This window comes from Lonchura striata, chromosome 2, assembly GCF_046129695.1.
Source record: "Lonchura striata isolate bLonStr1 chromosome 2, bLonStr1.mat, whole genome shotgun sequence".
Classification (NCBI taxonomy): Eukaryota; Metazoa; Chordata; class Aves; order Passeriformes; family Estrildidae; genus Lonchura; species Lonchura striata.
In genome coordinates this window covers 111,859,430-111,877,623 of record NC_134604.1, presented here as the reverse complement: position 1 = coordinate 111,877,623, position 18,194 = coordinate 111,859,430, and the positions used below count along the sequence as shown (strand labels likewise).

The 18,194-nt window shown below is 46.4% G+C and overlaps 1 protein-coding gene across 1 annotated transcript; it reads right to left on the bottom strand.

Moving 5' to 3' along the window:
• Positions 1-496: 496 nt before the first annotated feature.
• On the bottom strand, positions 497-13,473 carry SIK1 (salt inducible kinase 1). The gene is made up of 13 exons (XM_021540011.2): positions 13,240-13,473; positions 12,378-12,494; positions 9,738-9,801; positions 9,374-9,535; positions 8,961-9,085; positions 8,723-8,846; positions 7,556-7,779; positions 7,199-7,348; positions 6,481-6,603; positions 6,010-6,235; positions 5,058-5,333; positions 4,305-4,536; positions 497-3,526 (listed from the first exon to the last, which is right to left on the bottom strand). Exons 1-13 carry the CDS (start codon positions 13,390-13,392, stop codon positions 3,109-3,111), a joined length of 2,394 nt encoding a protein of 797 aa, XP_021395686.2. The 5' UTR covers positions 13,393-13,473; the 3' UTR covers positions 497-3,108.
• Between the last annotated feature and the right edge of the window lie 4,721 nt (positions 13,474-18,194).

Below are 18,194 nucleotides of genomic sequence, written 5' to 3'. Positions count from 1 at the left end.
CAATATTTAGGAGTCCCTTTGCAGACAAAAGCCTTCCTTGCTCTCATTGTGACTGCACCAGCTGAATACGAAAAATTTTCAGTATTTCTTTAACTCTCAAGTTATATTTTGCAAGACACAATCCACTCTCCCCTGTGAATCCCTCCCTCCCCTCCTTCCCTTTGCTCTCTTATCTGGCTGGGGCTGTCTGAGCTGAAGGTGACACTGGGGGAGGGAGGGAGGGAGTGTCCATCTGGTGACTCTCCACCACACTGGGCCATCCCCACTGCCTGGATCTCTGCTCCTGCTGCATTTTGTAACCCGATTACCACAGACTTGGTGAATTCAGACAGATTGCCTACCAGCAAAATGCTCAATATCCCATTATCAGATTTGTGGGCCCCCCATCCCTCTTCATTTAGGATGTAATAGAAAGTGTCAGTAATGTCCTATGGACTTTGTATGCAAATCTAAGTGCACTGGGTGAAGCTACTCCACAGAATCACAGGCAGGACAACAATTTTAAAACCTTTTTTATTTAAATATTAAATAAAACACATCAACTAATCATTTTGGTGTACACCTCTCATTTTAACATAAGAAATAAAATGATTGTTCAGTCATGATAAAAAATAAACTATACATCTCAATTAAACCAATCACGTAGTGTCTTTAAATACCCTATTGCATTGCAGTCTGCAGAACAGCACTGTCAAGATATCTACAAAAAAAAAAACCCAGACTTTTAAAATGACCTCTTCTGCTCCAGCAATAATTCCAAAGAGGTTCTACAGCAATTGGAAAAGAAAAAAAAATACTATGAAAGTAAAGTGCTTGTCACTGTTCAGGACAGGAAACAAAAGAATCTGTGGCCTTTAGATCCATGGCATTAAACAAAACACAAATTGAGGAGGAAGTTCTGTGGTTTAAGTATGTGTGCTACCCCTTACAAAACTGAAGGCCAAGTTGCTGCTTTGTGACAAGCTGGTTTTGTCTTGCCCTCCACTCCAGCCATCTCCATCTCTTTTTTTGGACTGGGTTTTTTGGGGGGTTGCTTGTTTGTTTTCTTTTAAACCCACACTACAAATGAGCATGAGACTTTGGTGTTTTCTCTGCTGCAAGGCACCGCTCATTAACAGGAGTTCAACTCGAGCAATTTTCTGTCACTTTGAAGCTTCCAGACCATGGAGCAGCAGTGGCAAACTGGAGATGCACCAATACAGACACACAGATACAACACACAGATAAAGAGGTTGTTTATGGAGAGCCACAGACAGAGCCACATGACATCTTCAACTCTTCCTACTCCCACCAATTAACCTGGTCAATCTTTGGCTTTTTTTTTTTTCCTTTAAAAAAAACCCAAAACAACTAAACAAACCAAACAAAAAAAGAAAACCCAGAAAAACCCAAAACAGGTCTCTATATTATTTGCAAATGTGTAATACTGCAGGTTGCATGAAGCCAAGGTAACTTGAAGGCACCCTGTGTCATACTAGGGAGATGGGTCCTTTAAGCATTTAGACAGAATGCAGCTACACTCTGACACTCGGATGGCAGCTCCCAGCCAAGCTGTCTCACACTGTCTGCTCACCTGCTTCCAAAGTTTGCATGCACTCCCCAACTCATGTCTGTAGGAGCACAGCCTGTCCTCCCCTTTATACCTCAGCAAAACCTCTATTGAAACCAACAGAAGTCATGTTCTGCCTCGGGAAGGGAGTTGGGGTTTATACCAGAAACACAACAGAAGCATATTACAAAATATAAAAAATAACTAGTGTTATATAGTTTTCTGCTTCCTATTTATATACATATACAGCATTAAAAACCATACGAAAAAACAGCTATCTAATGCAAAACCTCGTTTTGCTAATATGCCAAAAAACAAACCAACCAAAAACAAACACCCAAAGATTGTGCTGTTTTACTCACTTTTAATACAGTTTTGTTCAGAACAAGCTGTACTCCGTTAGAGTAGAATTCTGTTCTAGCCTATTCCTTTTGTCTTTGTCAGTATATAATTATAACCTCAATATTGCACATTTCCCCAAGAGTCAGTTCTGTTTGGACCCTGATAATGAAATGCATAAAAAACATAATTAGCAGCGGAAATAACAATGTGCAGCACTAAGAAATACCCCTCAGGCAACTTTGTAGGCAACCTCCAGGAGGGATTTTTAAAAAGAAAACCCATCCCATTACCCCACAGGTGCTGCTGCTTCCCTCCTCAGTGCCTCGGCAAGAATATGAACAAACTTAGAGTTTATAAAAAGATTCCTAAAGAATACCCAGACCAACAAAATATGGGCATGTGTGCACCTGTGTGTATGTACACACACACACCACTCTCAAACAAACATCCCTGCAAAAGACCAGGCATTATGCAATTTGGATCCTGATTATCAAGGGATACATTTCCAATAGTTACTGCTTCTGTACTAATTAGAAGGGCATGCTGAGCTTTTCCAGCTGATGTATCAAGCAAGAAGTTCACAGTTTTCATTTAAAATATGTGTATCTGGGAGGTGTGGAATGGGGATGTTGGTTCCTTTAAATAAAATGAGTGTTAACAGGAGGGAAAAGGAAAAACAACAAATGGCAATGCTTCCATTTTTGTCTCCTATGAATGCATAATGCTGCATGCCACTGGTTTTCTGTTTATTTTTTTTTTTTAAAGAGGTAATCATCTTCACAAACCCATAAATGAATATTGTGAAAAAGGGAGGCTCTGGTCCCTTCTTTGAAAAGCCTCTCCCTGCTGTGTCACCACTACTGACAGCTGCTAATCTTGCATAACAGCAGAGCTGTATTGGTCTGACTTGAGTACAGTACCGAAGAGTTCTTCCCCAACCACATCCCTCCCTGCCCCCACAAATGCCCCACCCATCTGCCCCATCATTATTTTTTTTTTTCCTTTAAAAAAACAAAAAACCAGTTTCTATTCGTATTTGTTCAGTGCAAGAATAGTAGAAGCAAAAAGACATACATATTGCTTGTTTCAGTCCTATAAAGTTGCCTGCTTTACCAGGCAGCCTCTTCACATACTTCAAAATTTATTGCTTCTGAGAGTCACTCGTCCCCACGCCGCCAGTGGTGAAAGCTCCCCGCAAGGAGAGCGGCCCGAAGCTCTCACTTGACCAGCACGAACTTGCCCAGCTGGCTGGCAGTCAGGTCCTCCATCTCGCAGTCCCCGTGCTGCAGGGCGACACCGTCGTAGCCCGGCGAGGGCGCGGAGAAGCTCTGCTGCTGGGAGAAGCCGGCGGCCAGCGGGGGCACGGCGCCGCTGATGTACAGCTGCGTGTCCAGCAGGTGAGCGGCCGACGACACCGGGGACACGCTCACCCCGAACAAGTGAGGTTGGAGCAGCTGGCTGCTGCCAGCGAAGGCCAGCTCAAAGGAGTTCTCTCTTTGCAGCTCTGACAGCAGAATGGAGTTGGAGGCTTTGCAGGTACCTGGCCCGTCAGAGGAGGGGAAGCTGCTTGCTGCAGGTGTGTGGGAGTGGGGACAAGCTGTTTGGAGTAGTTGGTGATGCTGGAACTGGAGCATTCTGAACAAAATCCAGGCAGGAAGAGGTTAATTTGCATTGCTAGGATAATTCCATGTTCTATTCTTTCCTTTCTTGCCCCTAACCTTGACCATAACTTTCCCCTTTGTTTCCTTCTCTCTATCAGACCTCTCCTTACCCCAGCCAGTACAATCAAAGCAAGCTGCCCGTGCCAGACTCTCCCTCATTCTGTAGAGGGCAACTGTCACAACCAAGTTTATCTGGTCACGATTTGACCACCTAATAATAGATGTTCTAGAGACAACGTGTGCAGATAAACCGGAAGCTCAATTTTCCATCTTGCTTCTATGGGAATTAAGAGGTGCCACCACATATGACATTTGAGGCCACTGGAACTGTGCCTCCTTTGTGGGCTGTAACTTTTCCAAATTACAAGGTCTCACTTCCTTGCCATGGGAAAATTACAGGAGGAGGCAGAGAAGGAAAGAAATCATTCCCAAAACTAACAAAGAAAAACACAGCTTGCAGTAGGGAGAAGCAATGTTTTCCCCCACACTACCAAACTGCTTCTCAATTCAGCAACCTCCAAATATTTGAACATCGAGATTTTTGAGTGGAATTGCACGTCCTCTGTTACATGTGCCAGGGCAGGAAGCCACAAAGGAAGCCAAGCAGTTTACCCACTGCCACACAGCAAAGATGGACGACAGGAACCCCCAGTGACCAAACCCCCAACCTCTTCTGCTGTGTTTACCCCTCCTTGCCTACCCTTAACGCAAAGTAAACACCAAATGAAAAGGCACCAAAGCTCCTCCCTCACCTCTGCTGCTGCAGCACCTCCTCCAGGAGGCTTCTCCCCTCTTTGCTGCTCCCGCTGCTGCTGTACATGCAGGTGTTGGGCTGCGTGTGCTGGAAAGGGCTCATGGCACTCCTTGCTGCCCGAGAGGAGGAGGACTGACACACCTGCCGAGCAAAGCCTTTGATTTTATTCAAGCCGAGGAACCCCTTGGCTCGAGCGTTCTTCCGCAGCTGCTGCCTAAAAGCCTTCAAGCCTGTGGGACACGAGGAAAAGAAATGCACTTTAATCCTCCTCAGCGTTTGCCTACAGTACAGATCAGCTTTTCTGGGCACTGCCTTCCTGGGTGTGGGAACTGGGCTAGAAGAGACCCAACGTTCACCCTCTGCCTGGTGGCCAGAGCAGGATTTAGGTAATGGAACAGGGGCTGGGACAGCTGCACCCTTGTGTAGATGGACATGCGTGGCAAAGGGAAAGCCTGAGAGAAATCATGACGTTGTACACTCCATATTTTAGGAGGAAGGTGGAGCCTACCATCCCACTCACGGCAGCAGAAATATCTCCATGGGCAGGCTGAATCAGTGGCTGAGAACCTTTCCTCCAGGCACCTTCCCCAGGGCATCCCACTCTCCCTCAGGGCCCATGAACACGAGAGGCAGAATATCCAAGTGTCCAGCCACAGTATAACAAGGGCAGCAAGTCTCCCTGCACCCTACCCTTTCCCAGTGGCTGTTGGGAGGGTGCAATTCCTCAGCAACAAAGCCAGGAAGGCATTACCTTGAGTTAATGAGGTATCAGATGCTCTCCTTCCTTCTTGGAAGCTGACAGGCAGGAGAGAAGCACCTCCCATGCAGCCCTGGGCTTGTAACACGGGAGCGTCAGACTGGGAAGCGAGGAAAGGAGACGTCATCCTCGCTGTGGCCGGGCTCCCCGTCATTACTTGACCTGCCAAACAGCTGCTCAGGGCCACTGAGCTGTCATTTGAAGATGAAGTAAGGCAGCTGTCTGAGCTAGTTCCCTCTGTGGGGCTGGCAGAGGAGGAAATGACTATACCTATGGAAGGGAAGGAAGGAGAGAAAGAACATTCCCAAGATGAGTACAGGAAGGAACAAACATGACATCAGAGCCTTCTGCCCACCTACACTGGCACTAATAAACAGCCTCGAGCTGGAGAGGTGTCCAGCAACTCCTGTTGTCCCAGGGCTTGACTCCAGCAAGAGGTCATCAACAAATAACCTCAGTTTGGGCTCCCGTCCAGCTGGCAGGACTCAGCCAGCAACACCAGCATCACCAGGCTGTGCTGGATCAGGCACGCAGCGTTTCTTTAGCACAACCAGGACGATTGTTTTGTGAACAGTTGTGCTTATTTAGTTGGTTCACAAACCAAATACAATCAGTGAGGTGTTTTTTGTTAAATTCAGGCCCTTTCTCCTCCCCCAGTACAACAGCAGAAGCAAGCAGACCAGGTTTGTGACCTGCTTGTGAGCATGCTCCCCTCTGAAGAGATCTAGGTGAAATACAACAGCACAACTCCTCTTCCCTAAGGGCCCTGCTTATCTTTAGGAAGACAGAACTGCGGAGGGGAAAGTACAAACCTCTTTTCTAGGCTTTCCTACCCCAGTCAAGGTAAAATCAGCACGCTCTCCCTCAGCATTTGGCTCTGTGGCACTCCTTCTCTGCTCTTTTCCCCTACCTACAGACATCCTTCATCTCTCTCAGACTTACTTACATGGAGGGACATGCTGATAGAAATGGGTGGTCACTTCAGCCAGGGTGTGCCTCCTGCTGGTGTTGCTAGGGATGCAGATGGGGTGGTCAAATGCCTTAATTTCATCTTCCAGCTCCTTCTCTTGCCTCACTTCCTCACTGATGGTGGTCTCCAGCAGGCTGTTCGGGGAGATGGAGCGGTTCCGGAAGAGCCCGTTGAAGTTGGTATCCACAGGGAAGAATACAGGCTGGAAAACATGCCAGATCACAGACTTTAGGGTCTTTTCCTAATTTCTGTACTACCTTTTAATACTCTCCACAATTCTGTGGCATGTCTTCCGTAGGAATATTGTTTGAGAGGCTACGTGACAATGTGCCCAAATGCCAAACAAAACATAGGAGAGAGAGAACAAAAGTCACAACCCCCATTGTTGTGGATTGGCAGAACAATGAAAAAAAAGAAGCAACACAGAGTTTAGCAGCGAATACCAACCTGTAATGGATTGCTTATGTCACAGTCCATTTCTGCCTGCAAAGATGGCTGAATCAGGCTCTGAGGTTGCTGGTAAAGCAGAGATGATCGCAGGGTTTCACTAGTGAGACTGTCCTGAGGCATCTGGAGAGAAAGCAATGCACAGAAGCCATCACACACACTGCAGTTCCACGTGACTTTCAGATACCAGAGAGTCACAAAATTTCAGAGACACCTTCCCTGCAAGCTCTCTCCTCATGCTTTCTATGAAAATGAACAAAGCTAATCTATCAATGCCAACACAAACACAGAACTCCTCCTCCTAAGTAAGGCAATTTAACTGGAAGCGCAATTTGCAAAGGCACCCAAACCACGCTTTAAAAGGGGTGGGGGCGAAAAAAATAAAATGAATGTCAGAAAAACACATTAAGTGACTCATGGACTACTTCTGAAGAACCTACAGGATATGCAACAAAGAAGCATAACCAAGCCATGCCTAAAAGGGCAGATTTCCCTGAGAAGTTTAATCCTGTGGCTCATTATTGACCTGCACTGGAGGCAGACTATTCTTTGGACCATGACCCGCGGTCACTTCCTAGGAAACAGAGCATTAATATTCACTCAGCCTCCTGCTGAAGAACAGCAGGCTGTGTCCTGTCGGAGGGCACTGCTATCAGAACTGGTTTTCAGAAGCTTGGCAGCTACATGGAAAGGGAGATCCAAAGGTGCCTCTCCTCACCTCGGCGTTGGTGATCTCGGAGCTCCTGGGCCGCGGCTGCCGGCCGGCTGCTGGCCGAGCGGACACCTGGCTGCTCCGGTACTCCTTGAGGCGCTCCAGGAGCAGGTAATAAATGGCAGCAAAATGGTTGTAGCTGCTGTTCTGCAGAGACTGGAAGACATTGGAAGGGCCTTTTGAATTACAGGATGCAAGCAGACAAAACCCATCACTAAGGGTTCGGAGTAGCACACTCAAAAAACCACGCAAAATCCGGAAGGGCAGTGAAGATTTTATGCTGTGACACCAGATCAAGGCCAGTCACTGAATGACTGCAGCACTGGTGGTCACTGGAGATGGATCTAAAGGGCAAGAACTCACCTCCACAGTCCTCTGCCTGTCGATGCCAAGGGTTTGCATGATGCCAAGGACCTGCTCGTTGTAGTCGCCCAGGTTGGAGTTGTAGTTTTGCATGGAGAAGCACAAGGACTGCTGCTGCTGAAGGGAGGGGTCAGCCTGCATCCACTTGTGCTGCTTTATCTGGGAGATGGTTATCCGCTTGGTTGGGTCCACAACCAGCATCCGTCGGATTAGTGTTTCACAGTCTGGGTGACAAAAACAAACTCATGAGCAAGGGGCAAAATGTAACAGCCCAGTCCCAGGTCACTGCTAAGAACACTTCCCAGCAACAGTGTAAGATGCCTATGAAAACAGGAATTAAATGTTTGGGAACAGCTGATGCGTGATCTGACTGTCAGATATTCCAGACAGCACAAGAGATGTTCACATTCATATGACAAAAACAACATGTCACTGCAGGAAATGAAGCTGTACTGGATACCAGGTGGCCTTGCACCTTGTACAAGAGCTGGTCTTGAGAGGATGCAGGTTTGATGGCATTACATGCACATAAAAATAAGTCAGATCTTAGTACAGAACCCCATCACATACAACTTCCTGGTCCTGGCCCTAAAGTGCTTATTTACTTATAACCAGGAAATAAAGCTGTTCATGGCTATAACTGATAAACTTCAGACCTCAGCAGATAATCTCCACGTGACAACAGAGGCACGTTCACTCAGTTTGGAAACCAAATCAGAGAGAGGTGATAACACTCTTCACTTTCATGTTTCTCATCAGACTGTTGGAGTTCTCAGGAAACACTGCTGAGTCCCACTGTTCCTGCTCTCCTTGGCAGCACAGCCCACTGGAATACAACCCTTCAGCATAGCTAAAATATCTTAGGAGAACTAGACCTATGTCAGCATTGCAGGCTAGTCTCATTAAAATCCTGTCTCCTCCCTTTTCTGAGCAATTATTTCTCCAACTAGGGAGTCGAGTATTTTTATGATCCATAGGGATATTCTAAGAAAGGAAACTACAGCTTTTTAGATGCACCACAAAGCAGATCCCAGAAAAGAAAACATCTTCTGCCCTACAGAAACCACTGGAGACACAAAAGCAAAATAATTGCCAGCTGCAAACTGCATAGCTCCTCCTTTGTAGCACCTGTTTTAACATTAAGGATCTGAAAAAAAGAAAAAGCACCTTCAGACATGAAGTATGGGATGCGGAACCGCCCCTCCAGCACTCTTTGCCTCAGAGTTGGTAAATTGGGTCCATCAAAAGGCAGAGAACCGCAGACAAGGACGTACAGAACCACCCCAAGGCTCTGCCAATAAAAAAGAGCACAGCACATGAGTGACTCCAGGAAGAGCAATGATTCTGAAGGCCCGCAGACCCTCACAAGGTGTGAAACGTAGTTTCTGAGGAATAGCAAGCTCACCCATATATCAAGGTGAGGGCCTTCATATTCTTTGCCTTCGAAAACTTCTGGAGCTGCATAGGGTGGGCTTCCACACCAAGTGGAGAGGGGCTCTCCCGACTTGTAAAAGTTTCCAAAGCCAAAGTCTGAAATAAAGGTGAAAATCTTGGGTAGCACAACACTCAACCACATACTAGTATTTCAGAAGTAGCAGAAAATTGAGAGAAAGGAACAGATGTGTTGCTTTGTTTTCTGCCTATTAATTTAAGCTATCCCCTTCTGTTCACAAAATCTGTTCCAAGAAATATCTGTAACTATTGTTTTATTTTCACTTGCAGAAATACAAACACATTTACAGGATCATCCTAAGGAAGCCCAATGTCGAAACAACATGCCTGAAGTCCTTTATAAAGTGATCTCCTATTTCCTATTACCTGCTAATTTGATATTCATGTTAGCATCCAGCAGGAGGTTCTCTGTTTTGAGATCCCTGTGCACGATGTGGTGGCTGTGACAATATTCCACTGCTGAGAGAATTTGCCAGAACTTCTTCCGTGCTTCGCTCTCGCTCAAGTGCCCATTGGAGGTCAGGTGATCTGCGAGTCAAAACCAGAGAGGATTTAGAAACACCCCGAGGAAATTTTTCATAATCCTGCAGGTGCTGCCCTTGCTGTTTGACAGCTGGCAACACAAGCCCTAGGTTTTTTAATCAGAATATATCTGTTACTCAGGAATGACAAAAATAAAGCCATGCTTTCTAAATTTAAGGAACTTTGAGCTCCATCAGTGAGGACTTACCAAACATTTCTCCATTCTTTGCAAACTCAGTAACAATGTACAGCATATCCTTTGTCTCCATAACCTGTGAAGACATGAGAGAGCATGATTAAAAAAAAAAAAAAAAAAAAAAAAAGCAGCAGAGCTCTATGGTTTCATTTATTTTTCTATGTGAATTCTCAAATTCAAATTTATATTTGCTGCAGCAGCTGGCAGTAAAAGCATCTCATTTTGCACCACAGAGTTCTTTCCAAGCAAACTGGTAATGAAAAAGATAACAAATCAAAGCTTATGTGCCTACATTATACAATGGCTTGCCAGGCCATTGTTCTTCTCACCATTACCAAGCTACCTAATCTCTGAAAGAGAGCAGATGAGCGTTTAGATAATTTCATACACTCCCCTTTTGTTAAAATATGCATATATATTTTTACAATTAACATTACATACTTTGAGCATGCAAAGAGGTTTATCTAAAGTTGTCTTTGTTTCAAGGCTAGTGGGGGCTCAGATCAGCAGACAAAGCAAGAAGTGGTATCAGATCCCCTGCTCCTGCTTGGAGTTGGCTGGGACATGGGGAGCCTCCTGTGCAAGTGATAACAGGCTGCTGTTTGTGTAACAGCAGCGCTTGATGCACATCAACAACTGTCAATGTATTGCCTATCAATCCAGTATCAACTTGCTTTGATATTTTACAATATTTGCCTTTAGAGGAAAATAAAGAAGAATAACTAAAATCCAAATAATGAATGAGAAATGCTGAGCGTTTCCAAGTTCATCTTCAGTTGCCACAGCACACCTTTGAAATGTTGCATTTCAGAATACAACATTTCCCTGAAAACATTTCCCTCTCAAGGAGCAGATACTTTGTTTTGGAAGCAGGAGGCTCACAACAGGTTAACAATCCAAAAAGCCTCAATTCTACTTCAAAGGCTGTAACTTCCAGGCTCCCAACATGTAACCTTTTTCAAAGACTCTTGTCCTCCCCTCACTACAAGTACACGAAATGAAAATAAACAAACAAGGAGCAAAGGAAGAGAGGTTCCCAGTTTAAAAAACTGAAGGAAAGTGTTCTGGGAAAGTTGCCAGCTGAATGAAATTAAGACGCGGTGCTGAAACTAAAACAATGATGAAATAATACAAGAACACACACCCTACTTTGGTATGTCAACTAATTCCATCTCTGCTTCTCAGCCTCCATCAAACAGGTAAAGCATCAGTTACAACAACAAAGAAAAGAAAACTTCACTGAAAAGAAATTATGGTCCACTACCAACGTCATTTGCTGCATCAAGTGAAGTGGTTCAACGAGATGGAATTTAACCTGCTTCTCTAAATGCTCTGAAACAGTATTTTCACCCACATCATTCCACTGAAATGAACTCAACCGAACTGTTAGAATGTTTCTCTATGTCCTATACTGCCCCTGGGCATCCCTGACGTCAGCCCTTAACACAGAATCATTTTTGTTATGATGGGTAACACTATAAATACAAACACTTCATGTGTGTCAAGGTCTTTTAAAATAATGCCTTGCCTATGCACCTCCCTTACTGGCTCTTCAGCCTTACATGTTAATTAAACTTTTTTTTCTTTTTTTTTAATTAAGCTAACAAACCCAGGAGTAAGATCGCAGCTGATAATAGTGTTTACTACTGCACATGGACTTTCAGACCTGCTGCTTCATCCATCTCCACCTTTCTCCCCTCTGCCCTTTTAGACAGGTCCAGAAAGACTGATACCTCTGCCCTGCTCATGGCAGGGGCTTGCACCAGGTGACCTTTAAAGGTCCCTTCCAACCCAAACTGTTCTGTCATCATCTTCTTCTAAAATCCACGAGGCATTATTTTAATGATTAAGAGGAACTTACACCAAAGGCTACTTAGATCTAATGTTTAGAATTTGCAAAGCAGTCCTTGCTCACAAGACAAATGTGATCCTGCTTTCTGCACAACACATTAATTCGTTCCCACGGTTAAAAATATCCAACAGTGCAGAAACTAAACAAATCTAAACCGAAATTCATGTTGTGAAATTCTGCAGGGGAAAGATACTTAAAATTCACTTTCAAAACTACACAAACTGCACCAGAACAACCAAACAGGTGATTTTTTTGCCATATTCTAAGATACCAATATTTACCACCTTTTCCTTTTTCACTAATCTAATTCTTTGATTAAGTTTCCACTTAGACTTTCTGCTTAGATCTATTTGGTTTGATTGTTGGTGATTTTAAATCCCTTCCACTTAAGGCAAACTCAACTTTAGTGCTTCCTTCTCTACCACCCAATGTGAGTTTAAGTCTTCCTCTTATCTAAAGCACGTAAGAAGTTCCAGTCCTCTAAACGGGGAAAAGCAGATAGGAAAAGCAAGTTAATCATAGAAGTTCAGCTAACCCGTTCCTCAGTCTGAAACAAAAGTCAGCCTGGTTTCAACTGTAGATTTTACAGTGCATTTTGTCACAAAGTTGTCTAATACCAGAATCTTGTTCAAAGAATGAAGAATGACTTTGAAGACATCCAGTTTACTTCAAACGGTTTTCAAAAAGTATTTCAGTATTTCGATATGCTTTCCCTCTACAAGTATTAGATGCAAAAATCACATGCAAGAGACCACAAGCATATTTTATCTACGTGCTGCACTTCAAAGGTGGACTCTTACCTGATATAGCTTGATAATGTGGGGATGATTCAAAAGCTTCATTATCTGAACTTCTCTATAAATCTTCTCCAGATTGCTTGGGTCTAACCTTGTTTTGTCTATTATTTTTATTGCAACCTGCAAATTTAAATAATAACAAAACAACCTCAGGTATTATAAAACAGGTACTCTCACTGTTAAGAGATCTTAAAAAAAGAAAAAAAAGACACACCCCTGCACAAACACACCACTCACAAAATCCAAGTAAAGCAGCTTTCAAAGTAGCTTTTAAAGCACAGACTTGACAAAGCTGATCCTGTTTTTCTGAACTGCACAGAATTCACGGCACAGAACATTTTCGTTTTTCTTTTCTACGTCAAAGGATTACACGTAAGGTAGCGAACAGAACTGCAGAAATTAGCACTGGACAGGATTCTGTAAATCTTTTAATCCGTCCCATGCCAGTGAAAAACAGATTCCTGCAACAGACTATCTCCTGCTCTAGTGACTGAGGCGGTTTTGACATGCACCAGAAATATAAATACGGCTGCACGCCCAGGGAAAAAAAAAATTTATTTCTGGAAATAAGAGTACAGGTTCTTTGTTCTTGAGGATCACTGAATGAAAAAAAAAAAAAATTAAAAAAAAAAATAAAAAACAACCAAAAACGTCTGAAGACTTCAAGAGCTCCTTAATTTTTCCCGGCGTTTTCATCAAACTGAGAGCAACTCAACGAAGCTACAGCAACGCTCTCAACTGCGGGAGCTGGGGTGGGTTTTTTTTGCGCGTGTCCCTGCCGAGTTTTGATTCTGCACAGCGGGAAAACTCGCCGCGCCGCGGGGCTCCGCGGAGCCGCCCGCCAGCGGCGGCCCCTCGCACCCACCTGCGTCTTGGTCACCCTGTGCCGGGCCAGCTTGACCACGGCGAAGTTGCCCTTCCCCAGCGTCCTCTCGATGTCGTAGAAGCCGACTCGCAGGGGCCGCTGCTGGCCGTGCGCGGCCGCGGGCGCCGAGGCGAACTCCGACATGATCACCATGGCTCAGGCCGGGCAGCGCCTCAGCGCCGGCGGCATCCGCGCCGCGCCTGCACGGCCCGGCAGCGCAGCGCCCGGCGGAGCGGCCGCGGAGCCGCTCGCACCTGCGGGCGGAGCGCGGTGTGCGGGCGGGCGGGCCCGCGCGCGGGAGGCAGTGCGGCGGGCCGAGCGCGCTCCGGGGGGCGGGCGGCGCCGCTCGGCCCGGCCCCCCGCCCGGCCCGCCCCGCGCCTCCGTCCGCGCACCGCCCTCCCCGCCCGCCTCTTCCCCCCGCCCACCGCCGAAAGCCGAGACGGGCCCATTGACGTCAGTTTGACGCCAGCGAGACGCGCGGCCGGGCGCGGGGCTGGAGGGGAGCGGAGACACCGGGACGTTGCCAGGGAACGGGCGGCGCTGACGCGGGCGCTGATGGAGCCGTCGCCCGGGAGACCCGGGGGGGCGGTGACGTCAGGGCGGAGGGAGGCCGGGATGCACGGGGGGGTCCGGGGGTCTCCTGCCCGCCCCCGGCCCGGCCCGGCCCGGCCCGGCCCGGCTCTCCCGCCGGGGTCGCTCCCCGGAGCGGCGGCGGCTCCCGGCGGGGCGTCCCCGCAGCGCGACTGCGGCCCCGCCCCGGCGGCAGCGCCGGGCGCCGTGACCGCCCGGTGGCCGCCGCTGCTGCCCCGGTGTCCCCTGCCGCCGAGGCACCTCTGGCGCGGTGGGATGGGGAAGTCCCGCTGGCAGTGGGAAAAGCGCGGCTGCAGCCCTGCGGGGCAGCGTTTGTCCCCGATCCCGAGGCGCGGGGGGGCTGTGGATGCGCTGCGCCCTTTGCACCGGTGCCTGCAGCGGGGAACGGACCCGCCTTCCCCTGCGCACGGCCGGGCTCCCTGGCCCTGCTTTCCAGGCTGTGATGGAGGGCATGCTGCAGAGTATCCCCTCAAGGGCTGGGGACACCTCGATCTGGGGACAGCAGCCCTCTGGGTCCACCAGCTGGGCACTGACAGCAGCAAAAGTAATAATAAAGACTATATATATATATAGATATATAGGAGTGTGTATATATATAAAATCACAGAATGGTTTGCGTTGGAAGAGACTGTAAAGATCCTTCAGTTAGTTCCCTGCCGTGGGCAGGGATGCCTTCCATTAGACCAGGTTGCTCAGAGCCTCATCCCACCTCACCCTAAACACCTCCAGGGATGGGGGCAGCCCCAGCTTTTCTGGGCAAACTGTGCCACGGCCTCACTACCCTCACAGTAAAGAATTTCTTCCTGATACCTAACCTAAACATACTCTGCATCAATTTGAAGCCATTGCCCCTTGTCCTGTCACTCCAGGTCCTTGTAAATAGTCTGTCTCCATCAATTCTTGCCTGCTTCCTTCAGGTACTGGAAGGCTGCAATTAGGTCACCCTGAAGCTTCTCTTTTCCAGCCTGAACAATCCCAATTCTCTCAGCCTTTGCTCATAGTAGAGGTGCTCCATCCCTCTGATCGTCTTGGTGGCCTCTTCCAGGCTCTCCAATATTTGTGCAGCCCTGTGATACTATTCCAACTCAACACTCAGAATACACCTGCAGTGTATTCTGAGTGTTTCATTTCTGAGTATTTCATTATCCCTGTATTTCATTATCCCTGGTCAGTGTGGAAGTGAGGCTTGGGAAGTTTCCCTTTGGCACACCTCAGCCAAGAGTCTCCTCTCAAGGTCAGATGTGAAAAAGCAGATGCACAGGGTTCAAAACAGAGAGATCTTCAGCCTCCATGCAGCAGGTGACCAAAATGCTTGTACACTTGGAGTCAAAATCCAATCTAGTCTCAAAAATAAGTCTTGAATGATGCCTGCCATATCTATTTTTCAGCTTTATCTTCTCTATTGCAGTCAGTCTAGGCTCTTTCCAGACAGGTAGTTCTTCAGTCAGGAGATGTGTTTCTGACTGGAAAACTCTCCCTCTTAATCTGAGCCTCTCCCCTGACCATCACAACCCATGACAGTGGGAGGTGACCCTCCTCTTCCATCCGGGGGCACCATACAAATTAGATTTGCCAGACTACTGGAAATAAGGTAGAAAAGTTGCAGCTCTTCTTCACGCTGAAATTTCAAAGCACTTGGTAAAAATCTCTTCAAGGAGAAGACGGAGAGGAGATCTAATCAATACATACAAATATGTCCAAGGTGACAGCCAGGAGAATGGTCCCAGATTCTTCAGTGGTGCCCAGAGTCAGGATGAGGAGCAATGGCCATAGAATAAACCACAAGAAATTCCACCTCAACATGGAGAAGAATTTCTTTCCATGGAGGTGGCAGAGCTCTGGAACAGCTGCCCAGGGAGGGAGTGGAGTGTCCCTCTCTGGAGACATCCCAGAGCCACCTGGGCACGTTCCTGTGTCACTGCTCTGGGTGACCCTGCCTTGGCAGGGGGATGCACTGGGTGATCTCCAGAGCTCACTCCATCCCTGAATAGTCTGTGATTCTGAGATAGTTTTCACTTGTTGTTGACATTCTCCTTAAGGTCTTGAATGACTCCTAGAGGGTTCAAGATAGACGTGATAAGGGAGGAAAGCAAGCTTTTTGTCAATTTTTGTAATTTTCAAGGTGAGATGAGGAAGATGTGGTGTTCTGCATAAATCAAACTGCATGATCCATGAGCTGTGTATCATCAACGTGCTTGAGAGAGATCTGTCAGAATGTTTTAGTGAAGTATTAGTGTGTACACTGCAGGCTTTTTCTCTTCGAAAAAATGGAGAAATAACACCTTAAATGAATGCCCAAACTTTGTTTTTACACAGAACCCAGGCTGTCCCAACGCTTGCTTTCTGTGAGCAGGCAGGCTGGCATTCTTCAGGGCTTGAATGGAGCTGGGAGAGGGCAGAGCTGGTGGTCAGGAGCTGAAGGACAGGAGCTGCTTCCATGGTGTGACCCAAGTCATGGGACTGCTGTGGCATGTGCTGGAGAGAGGAGAATAGCACAGAGCCAGCCTGGGCTATTGTAGCATTCAATTAGTGCTTACACAGTGCCTTGAATAACTCACATGAAAAGCTGACTTATTATTATTGTTATTATTGTTATTATTAAGCTAACAGTATATTCTCTGCGGAGCTCATGGAGAGGAGGTGACACACAAACAGCACATATAGTAGCAGCTGCATGTGAACAGTGCCCCAGGAGTTATAAAGAAAAAAATTACCTTAATAACGATTCCTCTGCTGTGGTGGGATTTTCCTCCCTTTAATTATAGTTGCTGCTTTCATTTGAAATTGATTAAGTATTTTAGGATGGCAAACAGAGCTGGTCTTTTTAGAAAGAACGTTCAAAGACATTCAGACCCAGCTAGGAGTGGAACATTTTTGTTTCTTTTTAAAGCACTCAGAATTCCTTTCTTCCAAAATGGGAAGAGGATGACTGGATTTGGTGCTCTCCAGAACATCTCACCATTTTCCCATACTAAGGAGAGGTGGACACATGTGCCGTGGGACTTCCTGGAGAATGTAAGACCTCACCAGAGGAGAATCCACTGTCCTGATTTTAATTGCAGATTTTAATTGCCTGCTTTGGATGGAAGAGGCAAGAAGTGGCGAGTGCTCCTCCCTGTGAAAGGTACTTACAGTGATCTCTGTTCCAGGGCATCTGCAGTGAAGGAGGGAGCACCTCACTTCTCAAGTTGTATCATTTGTTGAGAATTAAAGACCCCCTACGTCTATTATTCTCAGCAACCTTTTGCTGTTTCTCTTCCATTTTCATTCATGCAGGTAAAACCATGTTCCAGCAGCACTGCTGAGAAGTAACCATTGCGCAATGGTGGTAGTGCCATACTTACATCGTTTTTCTGCCACTTTCACTCTGAATGCTGAAAAGGCATCACAGACCTCTTATGCAATCGAGTTTTACCGGCTCAGAGAGGTGCTGCTGTTGGGGAGGTTGAGGCTTTTGCAGTTTCTGCTTTAACACTTCTGCTGCCCTCTGGTGTTTTAGATACCCTGGACGAGGAGTCACCTTGGATAATTCCATGATATCCGTGCTGGGGAGAGGTGTCATTACAGAGCTGGCTGGTTCATGATCAGGGAAGAAAAGCGAGGAAAGTGCAGAGGCACTTTTCAGAGCACATCCACGAGGATGTGCCTTTGAGTCCTCGAGGAAGATGGAGAAGCTGGGAGGACACAGCTGCTAAGTTTTTCCATTGCAGCAGCTCCGTGCTCCCTCCCTGGGGGCAGCATCATCTGTGTATGGGAATGCACACGGAGGCTGATGCCTTCCAGAACTCATCTCGCAGATATTTCCAGCAATTCAGCCTTTAGTCGTTTCACTCAGCATTTTCTATCGGTTTCAAAACAAACTAACAACAATAGCAACTTTCTTCACTTGGCAAAAAGAAAACAAACCAAGAAGTGGAGACATTCCTTTCTACCCATTTCACCCTCCACAGATAAAGTCAGCCTGGTTTTCTGTGTTGAATTTACTGGGGTCACTACTTGCAGTACAGCTGTAGTTATTAATTTTGTTTCTTTTCTCTTCTTTCTTTTTTTTTTTTTTTTTGGCAGGGATTGGGGGGTGGGGGGTTTTTGTTTTGGTGGTTTTTGTTTGGGTTGTTTTTTGTTTTTTTTTTTCCCAGAAAATACCAGTGTGATTATTTTAAACGTCAGATTTGTGGAATTATTTTCCTCAACTTAATTGAATAGGACCTTGCTGAAGTCAATAGATTTGTTTCTGGTCACACCAAGTTAAACTCTGGCCTAAAAAGAAGTTGAATGGGAGGTGTCACACTGCAAAAAGTATAGCAACATTTGAAGGAAAGAAGATGAGATAATCAACTAAAATACTTGTAGGCTTATTTCAAAG

Bases quoted from the DNA above. Each gene is read 5' to 3' on its own strand.
- SIK1 (XM_021540011.2), bottom strand. From the start codon at position 13,392: ATGGTGATCATGTCGGAGTTCGCCTCGGCGCCCGCGGCCGCGCACGGC. The intron at 9,086-9,373 runs GTAATAGGAAAT...CCTTTATTTCAG, and splicing joins CATGAATATCAAATTAGCAG to ACTTTGGCTTTGGAAACTTT. The intron at 7,349-7,555 runs GTGAGTTCTTGC...AATGTCTTCCAG, and splicing joins ACAGGCAGAGGACTGTGGAG to TCTCTGCAGAACAGCAGCTA.